The 11,972-nt window shown below is 43.2% G+C and overlaps 1 protein-coding gene across 1 annotated transcript; it reads right to left on the minus strand.

The window, feature by feature from the left end:
• Positions 1–525: 525 nt before the first annotated feature.
• On the minus strand, positions 526–7,233 carry LOC139390828 (inositol-trisphosphate 3-kinase B-like). The gene is made up of 8 exons (XM_071138226.1): positions 6,965–7,233; positions 5,407–5,527; positions 4,530–4,614; positions 4,217–4,430; positions 3,377–3,581; positions 1,134–1,232; positions 972–1,043; positions 526–864 (listed from the first exon to the last, which is right to left on the minus strand). The coding sequence occupies exons 1-8, from the start codon at positions 7,231–7,233 to the stop codon at positions 526–528; spliced, it is 1,404 nt and encodes a 467-aa protein (XP_070994327.1).
• Positions 7,234–11,972: the final 4,739 nt, after the last annotated feature.

The raw sequence follows: 11,972 nt of genomic DNA on the forward strand, positions 1-11,972 counted from the left end.
CTCTGATAGGGCACAGGGACATCCATTGACAAGACAATTCCTGTCAACCTTGACCTCATGAACTTTGCCAACGTGTGCCACAGATGTAATGCTGAAGAAATGTGTAATGAAAGAAATAAAAGACCCTGTTTTTGTTGGCTGCGTCTGATGTTGGGTGTTAACCTCCCTCACCTGTCCTGCAGTGATGGTTCAGGAGATAACCACCACCACAAAGCCTGGAGTATCTACTGTGGCTATTCAAATTAAATTTCCTTAATGGCACAAGCAAATGAGACAAACCAGACCATGGTCTATGGTGCAAATTTGAGTAAGAATATATTGATAACTGTCAATATGATGTCTATAGACGAGGAATTTGTACAGTAGGTTGTTTTTATTGTGAAAATATAAAAATATTGTCCTATTTCTAAACAGTTAAGATAATTCTATCCATTAATAGTGTCTATTGCAATTATCCACAAACATCATCCATGTAAATTAGAGAACACATTCCTGTGAATATTGTCCTGATGTGGCCTCTCTTCTTCAATCAGAAGTATCTTCATTCTGTGCTGCCTCGCCCTGACCACCCTGACTTTTAGTCTGTGTGTGTTCCTTTTCCTGCAGGGTGTGTGCGACACTGCCCAGCTCCTCTCCATGCTTCTCCTCCTGTCTGCAGGCTGCCTGGCTGATGGCCTGACCCACGAGGGAGGTGAGGGCGGCCAGCCCGATCAGGTACCCATCCTCCCGATTCCCCTCGGCCCACGGGACGTCATGCCTCAGCTGCACAGTGCTGGGCGACGGGATGGTCTTCCCAAAGTCTATCATCCAGATGCTGGCCTTACTGGTCCAGTCGTGGACGAAGAGGAGCGAGCTGCCAATCACCTGCCAGGTGAACCCAAAACATTACTGCATGACTAGTTCTGAGGCTAAATACGTTATTATGAAGTAGAGGGAGGGTTGACATGTTTAAGTAGCACATATCAACTGACCTCATGGGCTTTGAAAAATGGGGATTCCTTCAGGGCTTCATCCAGAGCCTGAAGTCTGGAATGGTAGGCCTTCTAAGGGTGAGAAACAGGAAGGGAGAGTGCAGGGTGAAAAGGAGAAATATTCAGCTACATTATTAGAGCTGTTGATGGTGAATGACTGACCAGGATGTGTAGATGACTCTTGGTGAAGGAGAGGAGGGCCTCGGTGACCTGGGCTGGGGTGAGCATCTTAAAGTCCCGCTGTACGCTGCCGTTCTCCATCTAACATGGACACACAGGGACAGACGCAGACTAAGGCCTAGATTCAATCAGATCAAGTGTTAATTGGCGATAGCATACATAACCCCAGCATACATAACCCCAGCATACATAAACCCAGCATACATAATCCCAGCATACATAAACCCAGCATACATAATCCCAGCATACATAATCCCAGCATACATAATCCCAGCATACATAAACCCAGCATACATAACTCCAGCATAAAGTAGCCCAGCATACATAACCCCAGCATACATAACCCCAGCATAAAGTTGCCCAGCATACATAACCCCAGCATACATAACCCCAGCGTACATAACCCCAGCATACATAAACCCAGCATGCATAATCCCAGCATACATAATCCTAGCATACATAACCCCAGCATAAAGTAGCCCAGCATACAGAAGCCTAGTATACATAACTCCAGTACACAGTGCATTCGGAAAGTATTCAGACCCCTTGACTTTTTCTTAATTGTGTTATGTTACAGCCTTATTCTGAAATGGATTAAATCATTTTTTCCCATCATCAATCTAGATACAATACTCCCTAATGACAAAGCAAAAACAAGTTTTTAGATTTATTTAGATCCTTTACTCAGTACTTTGTTGAAGCACCTTTGGCAGCGATTACAGCCTTGAGTCTTCTTGGGTGTGATGCTGCAAGTTTGACACACCTGTATTTGGGGAGTTTCTCCCATTCTTCTCTGCAGATTTTCTCAAGCTCTCTCAGGTTGGATGGGGAGCGTTGCTGCACAGCTATTTTCAGGTCTCTCCAGAGATGTTTGATCAGGTTCAAGTCTGTGCTCTGGCTGGGCCACTCAAGGACATTCAGAGACTTGTCCCGAAGCCACTCCTGCGTTGTCTTGGCTGTGTGCTTAGGGTCATTGTCCTGTTGGAAGGTGAACCTTCACCCCAGTCTGAGGGCCTGAGCGCTCTGGAGCAGGTTTTCATCAATGATCTCTCTGTACTTTGCACGGTTCATCTTTCTCTCGATCCTGACTAGTATCCCAGTCCCTGACACTGAAAACATCCCCACAGCATGATGCTGCCACCACCATGCTTCACAGTAGGGATGGAGCCGGGTTTCCTCCAGACGTGACGCTTGGCATTCAGGCCAAAGAGTTCAATCAGACCAGACAATCTTGTTTCTCATGGTCTGAGAGTCTATGTGCCTTTTGGCAAACTCCAAGCGGGCTGCCTTTTACTGAGGAGTGGCTTCCGTCTGGCCACTCTACCACAAAGGCCTGATTGGTGGAGTGCTGCAGAGATGGTTGTCCTTCTGGAAGGTTCTCCAATCTCCCCAGATGAACTCTGGAGCTCTGTCAGAGTGACCATCACTTTCTTGGTCACCTCCCTGACCAAGGCCCTTCTCCCCTCAGTTTGGCCGTGCGGCCAGCTCAAGGAAGAGTCTTGGTGGTTCCAAACGTCTCCCATTTAAGAATGATGGAGCCAATTGTGTTTTTGGGGACCTTCAATGATGAAGAAATGTTTAGGTACCCTTCCCCAGATTTGTGCCTCGACACAATCCTTTCTCTGAGCTCTACGGACAATTCCTCAACCTCAAAGCTTGGTTTATGCTCAGACATACACTATCAACTGTGGGACCTTATATAGACAGGTGTGTGCCTTTCCAAATCATGTCCAATCAATTGAATTTATCAAAGGTGGACTCCAATCAAGTTGTAGAAACATCTCAAGGATGATCAATTGAAACAGGATGCACCTAAGTTCAATTTCGAGTCTCATAGCAAAGGGTCTGAATACTTATGTAGTTGTGATATTTCATTTTTAAACATTTTTAATACATTTGCAAACATTTCTAAAAAACCTTGTTTTTGCTTTGTCATTATGGGGAATTGTGTTTAGATTGATGAGGGGAAAAAAACAATTAAATAAATTTTAGAATAAGGTTGTAACGCAACAAAGTGGATGCTTTCCGAATGAACTGTATATAACCCCAGTATATATAATCCAGAGAAGTTAGTAGTCTGAGAGACACAGGGGTCAAGAACAGTCAGGACTTTTAAAACAAGAATGATGATGTCAATAAATAAAGACTTGCACAAAATAAGATTTTTTATCATTTAGCCAATCAGAGGACAGAAGAGGTTTGGGCGTTGAAGCCGTGTCTCTCACCATGATGCCCTCAATCCTGAAGCCTAGTGTGGAGGTGGAGCTGGTGTTATCCCTCCACTGCAGGTAGCGCCACTTCGTCACGCCTCGCTGCTCATGTTCCTCCACAGTGAGAGCCGTTGGATCAACCTTTACCATCTTCTGGTACATATCAGTCCTCAGGGTGGGCTTGGTTTGTGATTTGGTTAATTCCTCCTCCTGATATGTCCTGAGAGGAACCATTATGGTCAACAATAGTTCTTATTACAAACAGTTACACACACACATACACACACACACACACACACACACACACACACACACACACACACACACACACACACACACACACCAGTGGTGGCTGGTGGCACTTTATATGGAGAGGACAGGCTCATAGTAATATCTGGAACGGAATTAATGAAATGCCTGTTATCAAACACATCAAATACCTGGTGCTCCATGTGTTTGATACCATTCTATTCACTCCATTCCATCCATTATTATGAGCCGTCCTCCCTCACCAGACTCCTCTCTCTCTCTCACACACACACACACACATACACACACACACACACACACACACACACACACACACACACACACACACACACACACATACACACACACACACACACACACACATACACACACACACACACACACACACACACACACACACACACACACACACACACACACACACACACACACACACACACACACACACACACACTCACACACACACACACACACACACACACACACACACACACACACACACACACACACACTCACACACACACACACACACACACACACACACACACACACACACACACACACACACACACACAGAGACAGTACCTCACGCCCATCTTGCAGTCCATGATGACAGGGTTCTTCAGGCCACTCAGTAAGTCCTCCAGGCGGATGTAACTGTTACCCCCCCTGTTGACCGAGCCATGGTACTGCGGTACAAACGGACGCAGGGGGTCAGCCATGAGGGCCTGCAGACACACAGCCTCCACCTCACTGAAACGCTTCAGCACCTCGCCCCCCTCACTCAGCTGGAAGTTACCTAGCAACACAGAGGCAGGGGAGAGATGTGATAGAGTGAGTTATACAGTACATATAAAGTGCGATAGCGATGTGTTTGTGTTGTTGAATGGACACATGCCTTGATGTCCTGCTAGCTGGACCCATGAACTCTGCCGACGCACTGACCACTGCATCATGGTCAGGAAGGTCCTCCAGGAGCGACACTGGAGTAAAGAGAATTTCCATTGTCTTATTCACATAAAATAGCCTGCCTTTTGTGATCTCTCTCTTTAGCTTCATAATGGGCATAACTTGAGTCAAAATACTGTAGGTCCACACTAAGGGGAGTGGGTCTCCCCTATCTCCATCAGTAGGACCCATGCAAATCCTATTCAAATGTGCCTGGCTCAAGGCTTGCTTTCAAACTCATGCAAATTGCAGACTGCAGTTAGACAGAGGGGTTGAGAATGGGATGGAAATTACACACATTCTTTCATGGAGAATAAAGGCATCAACTGAAATAATCGATACAGTTACATATATTTTTAACCATGTATTGTATCGATTTGATAATATTGCAATATTATTTTTGCGCTAGTTGGCTGTACCTGCACCAAAATCACAGTACTTATCCTTCATAGCTTGTTCTCCATATTATTTTTCAATGGGGAGCCAATTTGTTTTCAGCACTTTTATTACCATGACTGATCAAAACTGGTTTACTTATGCTCTCTCGTGTCTCTCTGCAGCAGACAATATGTCAGGACCACGGAATCGGAATAAAATCCCAGAATTGATTTGCAATACATATAGAATCGCAATACATATCATATCGGCACTTAAATATGGTGATAATATTGTATTGTGAGGACCCTGGCAATTCCCAGCACTAATATTTACAGTGTAGGCCTACAGTGGATGAAACCAGTGAGATATTGTCTATTTAAGATATGATCTCCAAAAGTATGTAATAGGCCTACACTCTTTCTCTTTTCATGTTCAGTTCTCAATCTCACCCTCCTCATGGTACTCCTCTTGCTGGCAGTGTCCTCTCCTTCGCTGAAGACCTCATCGCTCTCCGCTGAGGAGCAGTTAAATGAGGAAGCAGAGGAAGAGACGGAGGAATGCATAAGCATCCTGGAGAGGATGGGATGGGGTGAAGGAGACCAGTGGGTTTCACTACAGCTCCCCTCAGAGCTAAGGCTGCTGGCACCTTCCTTCTCTCCATCCTTCTCTCTATCCCTGACACTTTCCCCTTCTATATTTCTATCCCCTGATCTTTCTCCTTCCATCTCTCTATCCTCTATGTCCCCTCTGTCTGTCTCTCTATCCCCTGTGTCCCCTCTGTCTGTCTCTCTATCCCCTATGTCCCCTCTGTCTGTCTTTCTATCCCCTATGTCCCCTCTGTCTGTCTCTCTATCCTCTATGTCCCCTCTGTCTGTCTTTCTATCCCCTATGTCCCCTCTGTCTGTCTCTCTATCCTCTATGTCCCCTCTGTCTGTCTCTCTATCCCCTATGTCCCCTCTGTCTGTCTTTCTATCCCCTATGTCCCCTCTGTCTGTCTCTCTATCCCCTGTGTCCCCTCTGTCTGTCTCTCTATCCCCTGTGTCCTCTCTGTCTATCTCTCTATCCCCTATGTCCCCTCTGTCTGTCTCTCTATCCCCTATGTCCTCACTGTCTGTCTCTCTATCCCCTATGTCCCCTCTGTCTGTCTCTCTATCCCCTGTGTCCTCTCTGTCTGTCTCTCTATCCCCTATGTCCCCTCTGTCTGTCTCTCTATCCCCTATGTCCCCTCTGTCTGTCTCTCTATCCCCTATGTCCCCTCTGTCTGTCTTTCTATCCCCTATGTCCCCTCTGTCTGTCTCTCTATCCCCTGTGTCCCCTCTGTCTGTCTCTCTATCCCCTGTGTCCTCTCTGTCTATCTCTCTATCCCCTATGTCCCCTCTGTCTGTCTCTCTATCCCCTATGTCCTCACTGTCTGTCTCTCTATCCCCTATGTCCCCTCTGTCTGTCTCTCTGTCCCCTGTGTCCTCTCTGTCTGTCTCTCTATCCCCTATGTCCCCTCTGTCTGTCTCTCTATCCCCTATGTCCCCTCTGTCTGTCTCTCTATCCCCTGTGTCCCCTCTGTCTGTCTCTCTATCCCCTGTGTCCTTTCTGTCTGTCATTCTGTCCCCTATCCTCTCAAGCTTGGTCTCTTTATCACGTGTCTGCTCTGTACTCTTCCTCTCCTCGCTCCTCTCATTCAGCACACCTCCATCTTGCATCCCCTCTTCCTCTTCCATCTTTCTCATCCTCCCTGACCTGCTCCATCTCTCTCTTTTCTCCATCTTTTCCCATCCCTCTGTCTTTGCTGTTGGCATGTTCTCTCCCGACCTCTCCCTTTTACTCAGTCTCCATCTCTCATTTGCGCTCCTTCTGTTCATCCTTGAATCCTTTACTCTCTCACTCTCTGACCCCTCCTCCTCTACATGTTCTTCTCCCCTCTCCCGCACTCCACTGTCATATCTTTGAATATCAAACAAAAGGCCTTGAGTCAAATGCAGTTCAGAGCCTGGTTCTGTGTCACCCATTTGCCTGGGTCCTCCATCGTGCTCTTGTAGTTCCAGACTGTTAGATGGTGAGTCCGGGCTAGAGAGAAGTTTGGTTTGGGGTTTCACCCCACTAAACACACTGGGTGTCCTGTCAGCAGTGGGCAGATGTTGGTCAACATCCTTCAAGAGTCCAATAAATCCATCCTCATTGTCATCGTCATGTTCTCCGTTCCCCAACTCTCCTTCTACCGTCTCCTTTTCTTTCCCTACATCCTTCATTTCCTCCAGAGCTGGGGGTGTTGTGTTGTCCATCATTCCCAGGTGAAAGGGTGATATTCCAGGGGATGTAGTTATCCTGATAACTTCACTCCAATGTTCGTAGATCTAGTCCTCTTTGTGAGTGTTCGATAAGTCTCCTGAGTATAGATGATATGTTCCATATGTGAAAACATCTTTATAAAATCATATACAGCACAAAACACAATGAAGGAATTTGAATGGTTAAGAATATAATTGTTTCACTAACAATAAGATACATGAATAAGCTATAGATATAACAAAACATTTTTTTAAACACGTACAGGACTGACAATGCAATGTCTATTTAGGTGTTGCAATAAGGATGCTGAAATACATATATTAAAAGGTGCTAACAGTAGCCTACCTTGTGCATCTAACAGCATCTCCTTGATAAATCTGTGGAACCCTTTATGGACCCTAGGGGTTCATTTTGTCTATAGAAATGACACATGTACAGTCGGAGGACTGTAGTAGAATAGGATAGGCTCTAGCTCTGTCTCCCTGCGTTATCCCTGACGTGGCCCTGACAGTATTTTGCATGCTGTGACGCAACAAAGTTTTCAAAACACTGTGGTGAGTGAGTGTGACTGGCAGTATGGCAGTGAACTGCAGGTTGACAGGAGTCTCTCTTGTTTGTGTGTTACTTAGGAAATGCATCTGTGTCATCTGAATGGGGTGCTCTGTCTAGTATCCAAATACATAAGGGTTTTACTAACAGGCCTATGCTACTATAGGACATTTTAAAACATCTTAGGTGGCTTAATAATGACATAAAATCAAACGGTATACGCAGACATTTTTGGACAGATTGTGCTGTGAGCATGTTTTTGAGTGACATAATGACAGAATGTGAAATGTAGGATGTAAATGCATAAATGCATAAATGCTGTACAAACACCAATAAAAACATTTATAATATTTTTTAAATGAAATGATGAGGAGAACATGGGAGACATAGGAATGTTTGTCTGTAACATGCTAATATAAAGGCCAGCGCTAGCCTTTTGAGGGCCCTCCATCTCGCGGCAAAACATTTATTGGCCCGCCTCTTGATGCTGTTTTAAAGTTCATTAGAGACATTTCTGTTTTAAAGCACGTTTTCAGTAATTCCACACATTTCGCAATGGGGCGGAGAGAAAAAGTAGCAATTTTATAAAGAATGTCATGTCATTAGCGGCTGGGGCCCTAAACAACCTTTTATGTCTCCTATACCTGGAACCGGCCCTGCAAATATATGAACATGAGGAAGGCACTTTGTTTGTGTTGTCATCCACCCTGGATGTTTCATAATACTCAGATAATCTGATTTAACCCTTACTCCATTTGTGCAATACTGTAGGCTACAGTAAAATGGCCATTTTAGGTGGAGGCCTATGGTGAAATATTTCAACAATGTCTGGTTTTTGCATGAATTATCACACAACTTTAAATAAGTGAAATAAAAGAAGACACAAAAAGTAGTACATTCACACAGATTTAAACATATAAGCAGGTGTTTAAATGTAACAAATCTTCCTATTGTTTTACGGTGACAAAATACATGAGGGCCGCCCCTAAAAATAATACTTTGGCGCCACCTATTGGTCATTACTCCACTGGAGCTCTCCATCAGGATATCACACAGGTTGAAGTTCCAGTCAGTGTGCTGGGGATACTGTCTGGCTGCTTTGCTGTCTCAGATTACCGTTCCATCTCAGATTACCGTTCCATATTACCGTTCCATCTCAGATTACTATTCCATATTACCGTTCCATCTCAGATTACTATTCCATATTACCGTTCCATCTCAGATTACCGTTCCATCTTAGATTACCGTTCCATCTCAGATTACCATTCCATATTACCGTTCCATCTCAGATTACCGTTCCATATTACCGTTCCATCTCAGATTACTATTCCATATTATCGTTCCATCTCAGATTACTATTCCATATTACTGTTCCATCTCAGATTACCGTTCCAGATTGCCGTTCCATCTCAGATTACCTTTCCAACTCTGGGTCAAGAGACATGCCCATATTCCCCACCCCTTCCTCAGCAAATATTTATTCTTCGTCTATCTCACTCTGAAACGTTCCGATGTCTATCTCACTCTGAAACGTTCTGATGTCTATCTCACTCTGAAACGTTCTGATGTCTATCTCACTCTGAAACGTTCTGATGTCTATCTCACTCTGAAATGTTCTGATGTCCATCTCCCCCTCATGCCATGAGAATGGACTCTTCCTCCTGGCTCAGATGGGTTGCTGTAATCTGATGTGGCTCCAGTAGTGTATCTGATGAAGAATTTCAGATGCACTACTCGATTTCTGAGTGAAAAGCACACCCAAACACAACATCATGATATAGGAAACACACAGCACATGATACGTCTCACACAGGTGTGTGTACAAGTGCATACTTACCTGTAGTCAGTGGTGGAAAAAGTACCCAATTGTCAAACTTGAGTAAAAGTCAAGATACCTTAATAGAAAATGAAAAAGTCACCCAGTAAAATCCTACTTGAGTAAAAGTATTTGGTTTTAAATATATTTAAGTATCAAAAGTAAAAGTAGAAATGATTTCTAATTCCTTATATTTAAGCAAACCAGACGGCACCATCTTCTAGTTTTTTAAATTTACGGATAGCCAGGGTTACGCTCCAACACTCAGACATAATTTACAAACAAAGATTGCATTTAGTGAGATCAGAGGCAGTAGATATGACCAGGGATGTTCTCTTGATACGTGTGTGAATTAGACCATTTCCCTGTCCTGCTAAGCGTTCATAATGCAACCAGTACTTTTGGGTGTCAGGGAAAATGTATGTCCTCGCTCTCGTCCATCCCAGCTAGCCTTTCTCTCACCTCATACACATGCGCCCAAACAAACACACACACACATGAACACACAGAATATACAGTACCAGTCAAAAGTTTGGACACGCCTACTCATTCCAGGGTTTTTCTACATTGTAGAATAATAGTGAAGACATCAAAACTATGAAATAACACATATGGAATCATGTAGTAACCAAAAAAAGTGTTAAACAAATCAAATGTATATTTTTTATTCTTCAAAGTAGCCGTCCTTTGCCTTGATGACAGCTTTGCACACTCTTGGCATTCAAATCAAATCAAAGTTTATTTGTTACGTACACCGAATACAACAGGTGTGCTTACTTACAGGCCTTAACCAACAGTGTGATTTTTAAGTAAAAATAGGTATTAGGTGAACAATAGATAAGTAAAGAAATAGATACTACAGTAAAAAGACAGTGAAAAATAACAGTAGAGAGGCTATATACAGTAGAGAGGCTAAAAACCGTAGCGAGGCTACATACAGACACCGGTTAGTCAGGCTGATTGAGGTAGCATGTACATGTAGATATGGTTAAAGTGACTATGCATATATGATGAACAGAGAGTAGCAGTAGCATAAAAGAGGGGTTGGCGGGTGGTGGGACACAATGCAGATAGTCCGGGTAGCCAATGTGCATGTTGGAAATGCCATTTCATATAAAACAACATTTTAATGGTGGCAGTTGTACATGTTTAATTTGATTTAAGATCTAGAACACACCATTCAAAACCTCAAAAAACAATGATACATGCCTCAAGAACTTAAAGCACCTTTTAGAACAATTTTGGGATTCAAAGCATTAGGCAGAAAGGTTGGAAACACTGCTTGACATTAAACAAATGATTGTTCACTGGCTGTAGCCTATTGATTCAGACTCATGAGACAGGTGTGTACTCACTCAAGATTAGGTTTTGCCCTTAATAATGCTCTATATTGCTTAATGAGAGAGCAAATTTCCTCCCAGACTGCGCCATCAAGCATCATATGCCATTTTGTCACTGGATGAGGCTCAGGGACAAAGCCCAAGCACATTTTCTGGTTTGTCCCATACAATGTCCTTTGTCATTGGCCAAAATAATCGATTGGCTCCCATACACTCATCGTCTTGACTAGAGCACAGCTTTCTGCATCTTGTATAATACCAGGGTAAGGGTCTTCCTCATATTTCACAACACACCACTTTCCAATCAGTCCCTCATGTACGTCTGCAATGGGCTGTATTGTGCAAGGAGATGGCTGTGGTGCTGTGCAGGTTGAAGTGTAAGGTTGTGCTTTGTCTGCCTCTGTCTGTTGAATTATCATGGTATGTGGGCCAAAACAATAACATATCATTCTGTAGCTGGAAGACTTTAGGTGAGTGTGGTGGTGTGTTCCTTGATAGGTATCACTTCATAACCACTATTTTCTGGATAGTTGATCTTCCGTTTCTTTGGTTTATTTTCCATTGCCTCCTTTTTATTCCTTTGGGAAAGTTGTGAGATGGGTTTTAGTTCACCACTTTTTTTTCACTTATTTGCTGAATAAGACATGTTGTATAATGTTAGGATGACTGAGTGATTTTGATGTCTATTCATGTGATTTACTATGGTTTTTGCTGACTTTAATGATTTATTTTCATTTTCTATAAGACGCCCCCTAAATAAACCAAAGGAGAGGACAAGGACATACTGTATATATTTAAAGCATATGTATATATATATATATATATATATAAACATCTTTACTTAAATGGATGTGAAAAAAAAAATAATCTAAATTAATATTTTATCTTCAAAATCTAAGGCCTGTATTTGCAAAATAACCCATAATTAAACAAGAAGTAAACAAGAATACAGGCAGTTAACTGGCAAAACAGAACACTAAACTGATATCAGTATCACCCATACCAGCACAAGTTATTTCTCCTTTAT

The sequence above is a fragment of the Oncorhynchus clarkii genome, chromosome 31 (assembly GCF_045791955.1).
Source record: "Oncorhynchus clarkii lewisi isolate Uvic-CL-2024 chromosome 31, UVic_Ocla_1.0, whole genome shotgun sequence".
In the NCBI taxonomy this organism is placed as follows: domain Eukaryota; kingdom Metazoa; phylum Chordata; class Actinopteri; order Salmoniformes; family Salmonidae; genus Oncorhynchus; species Oncorhynchus clarkii.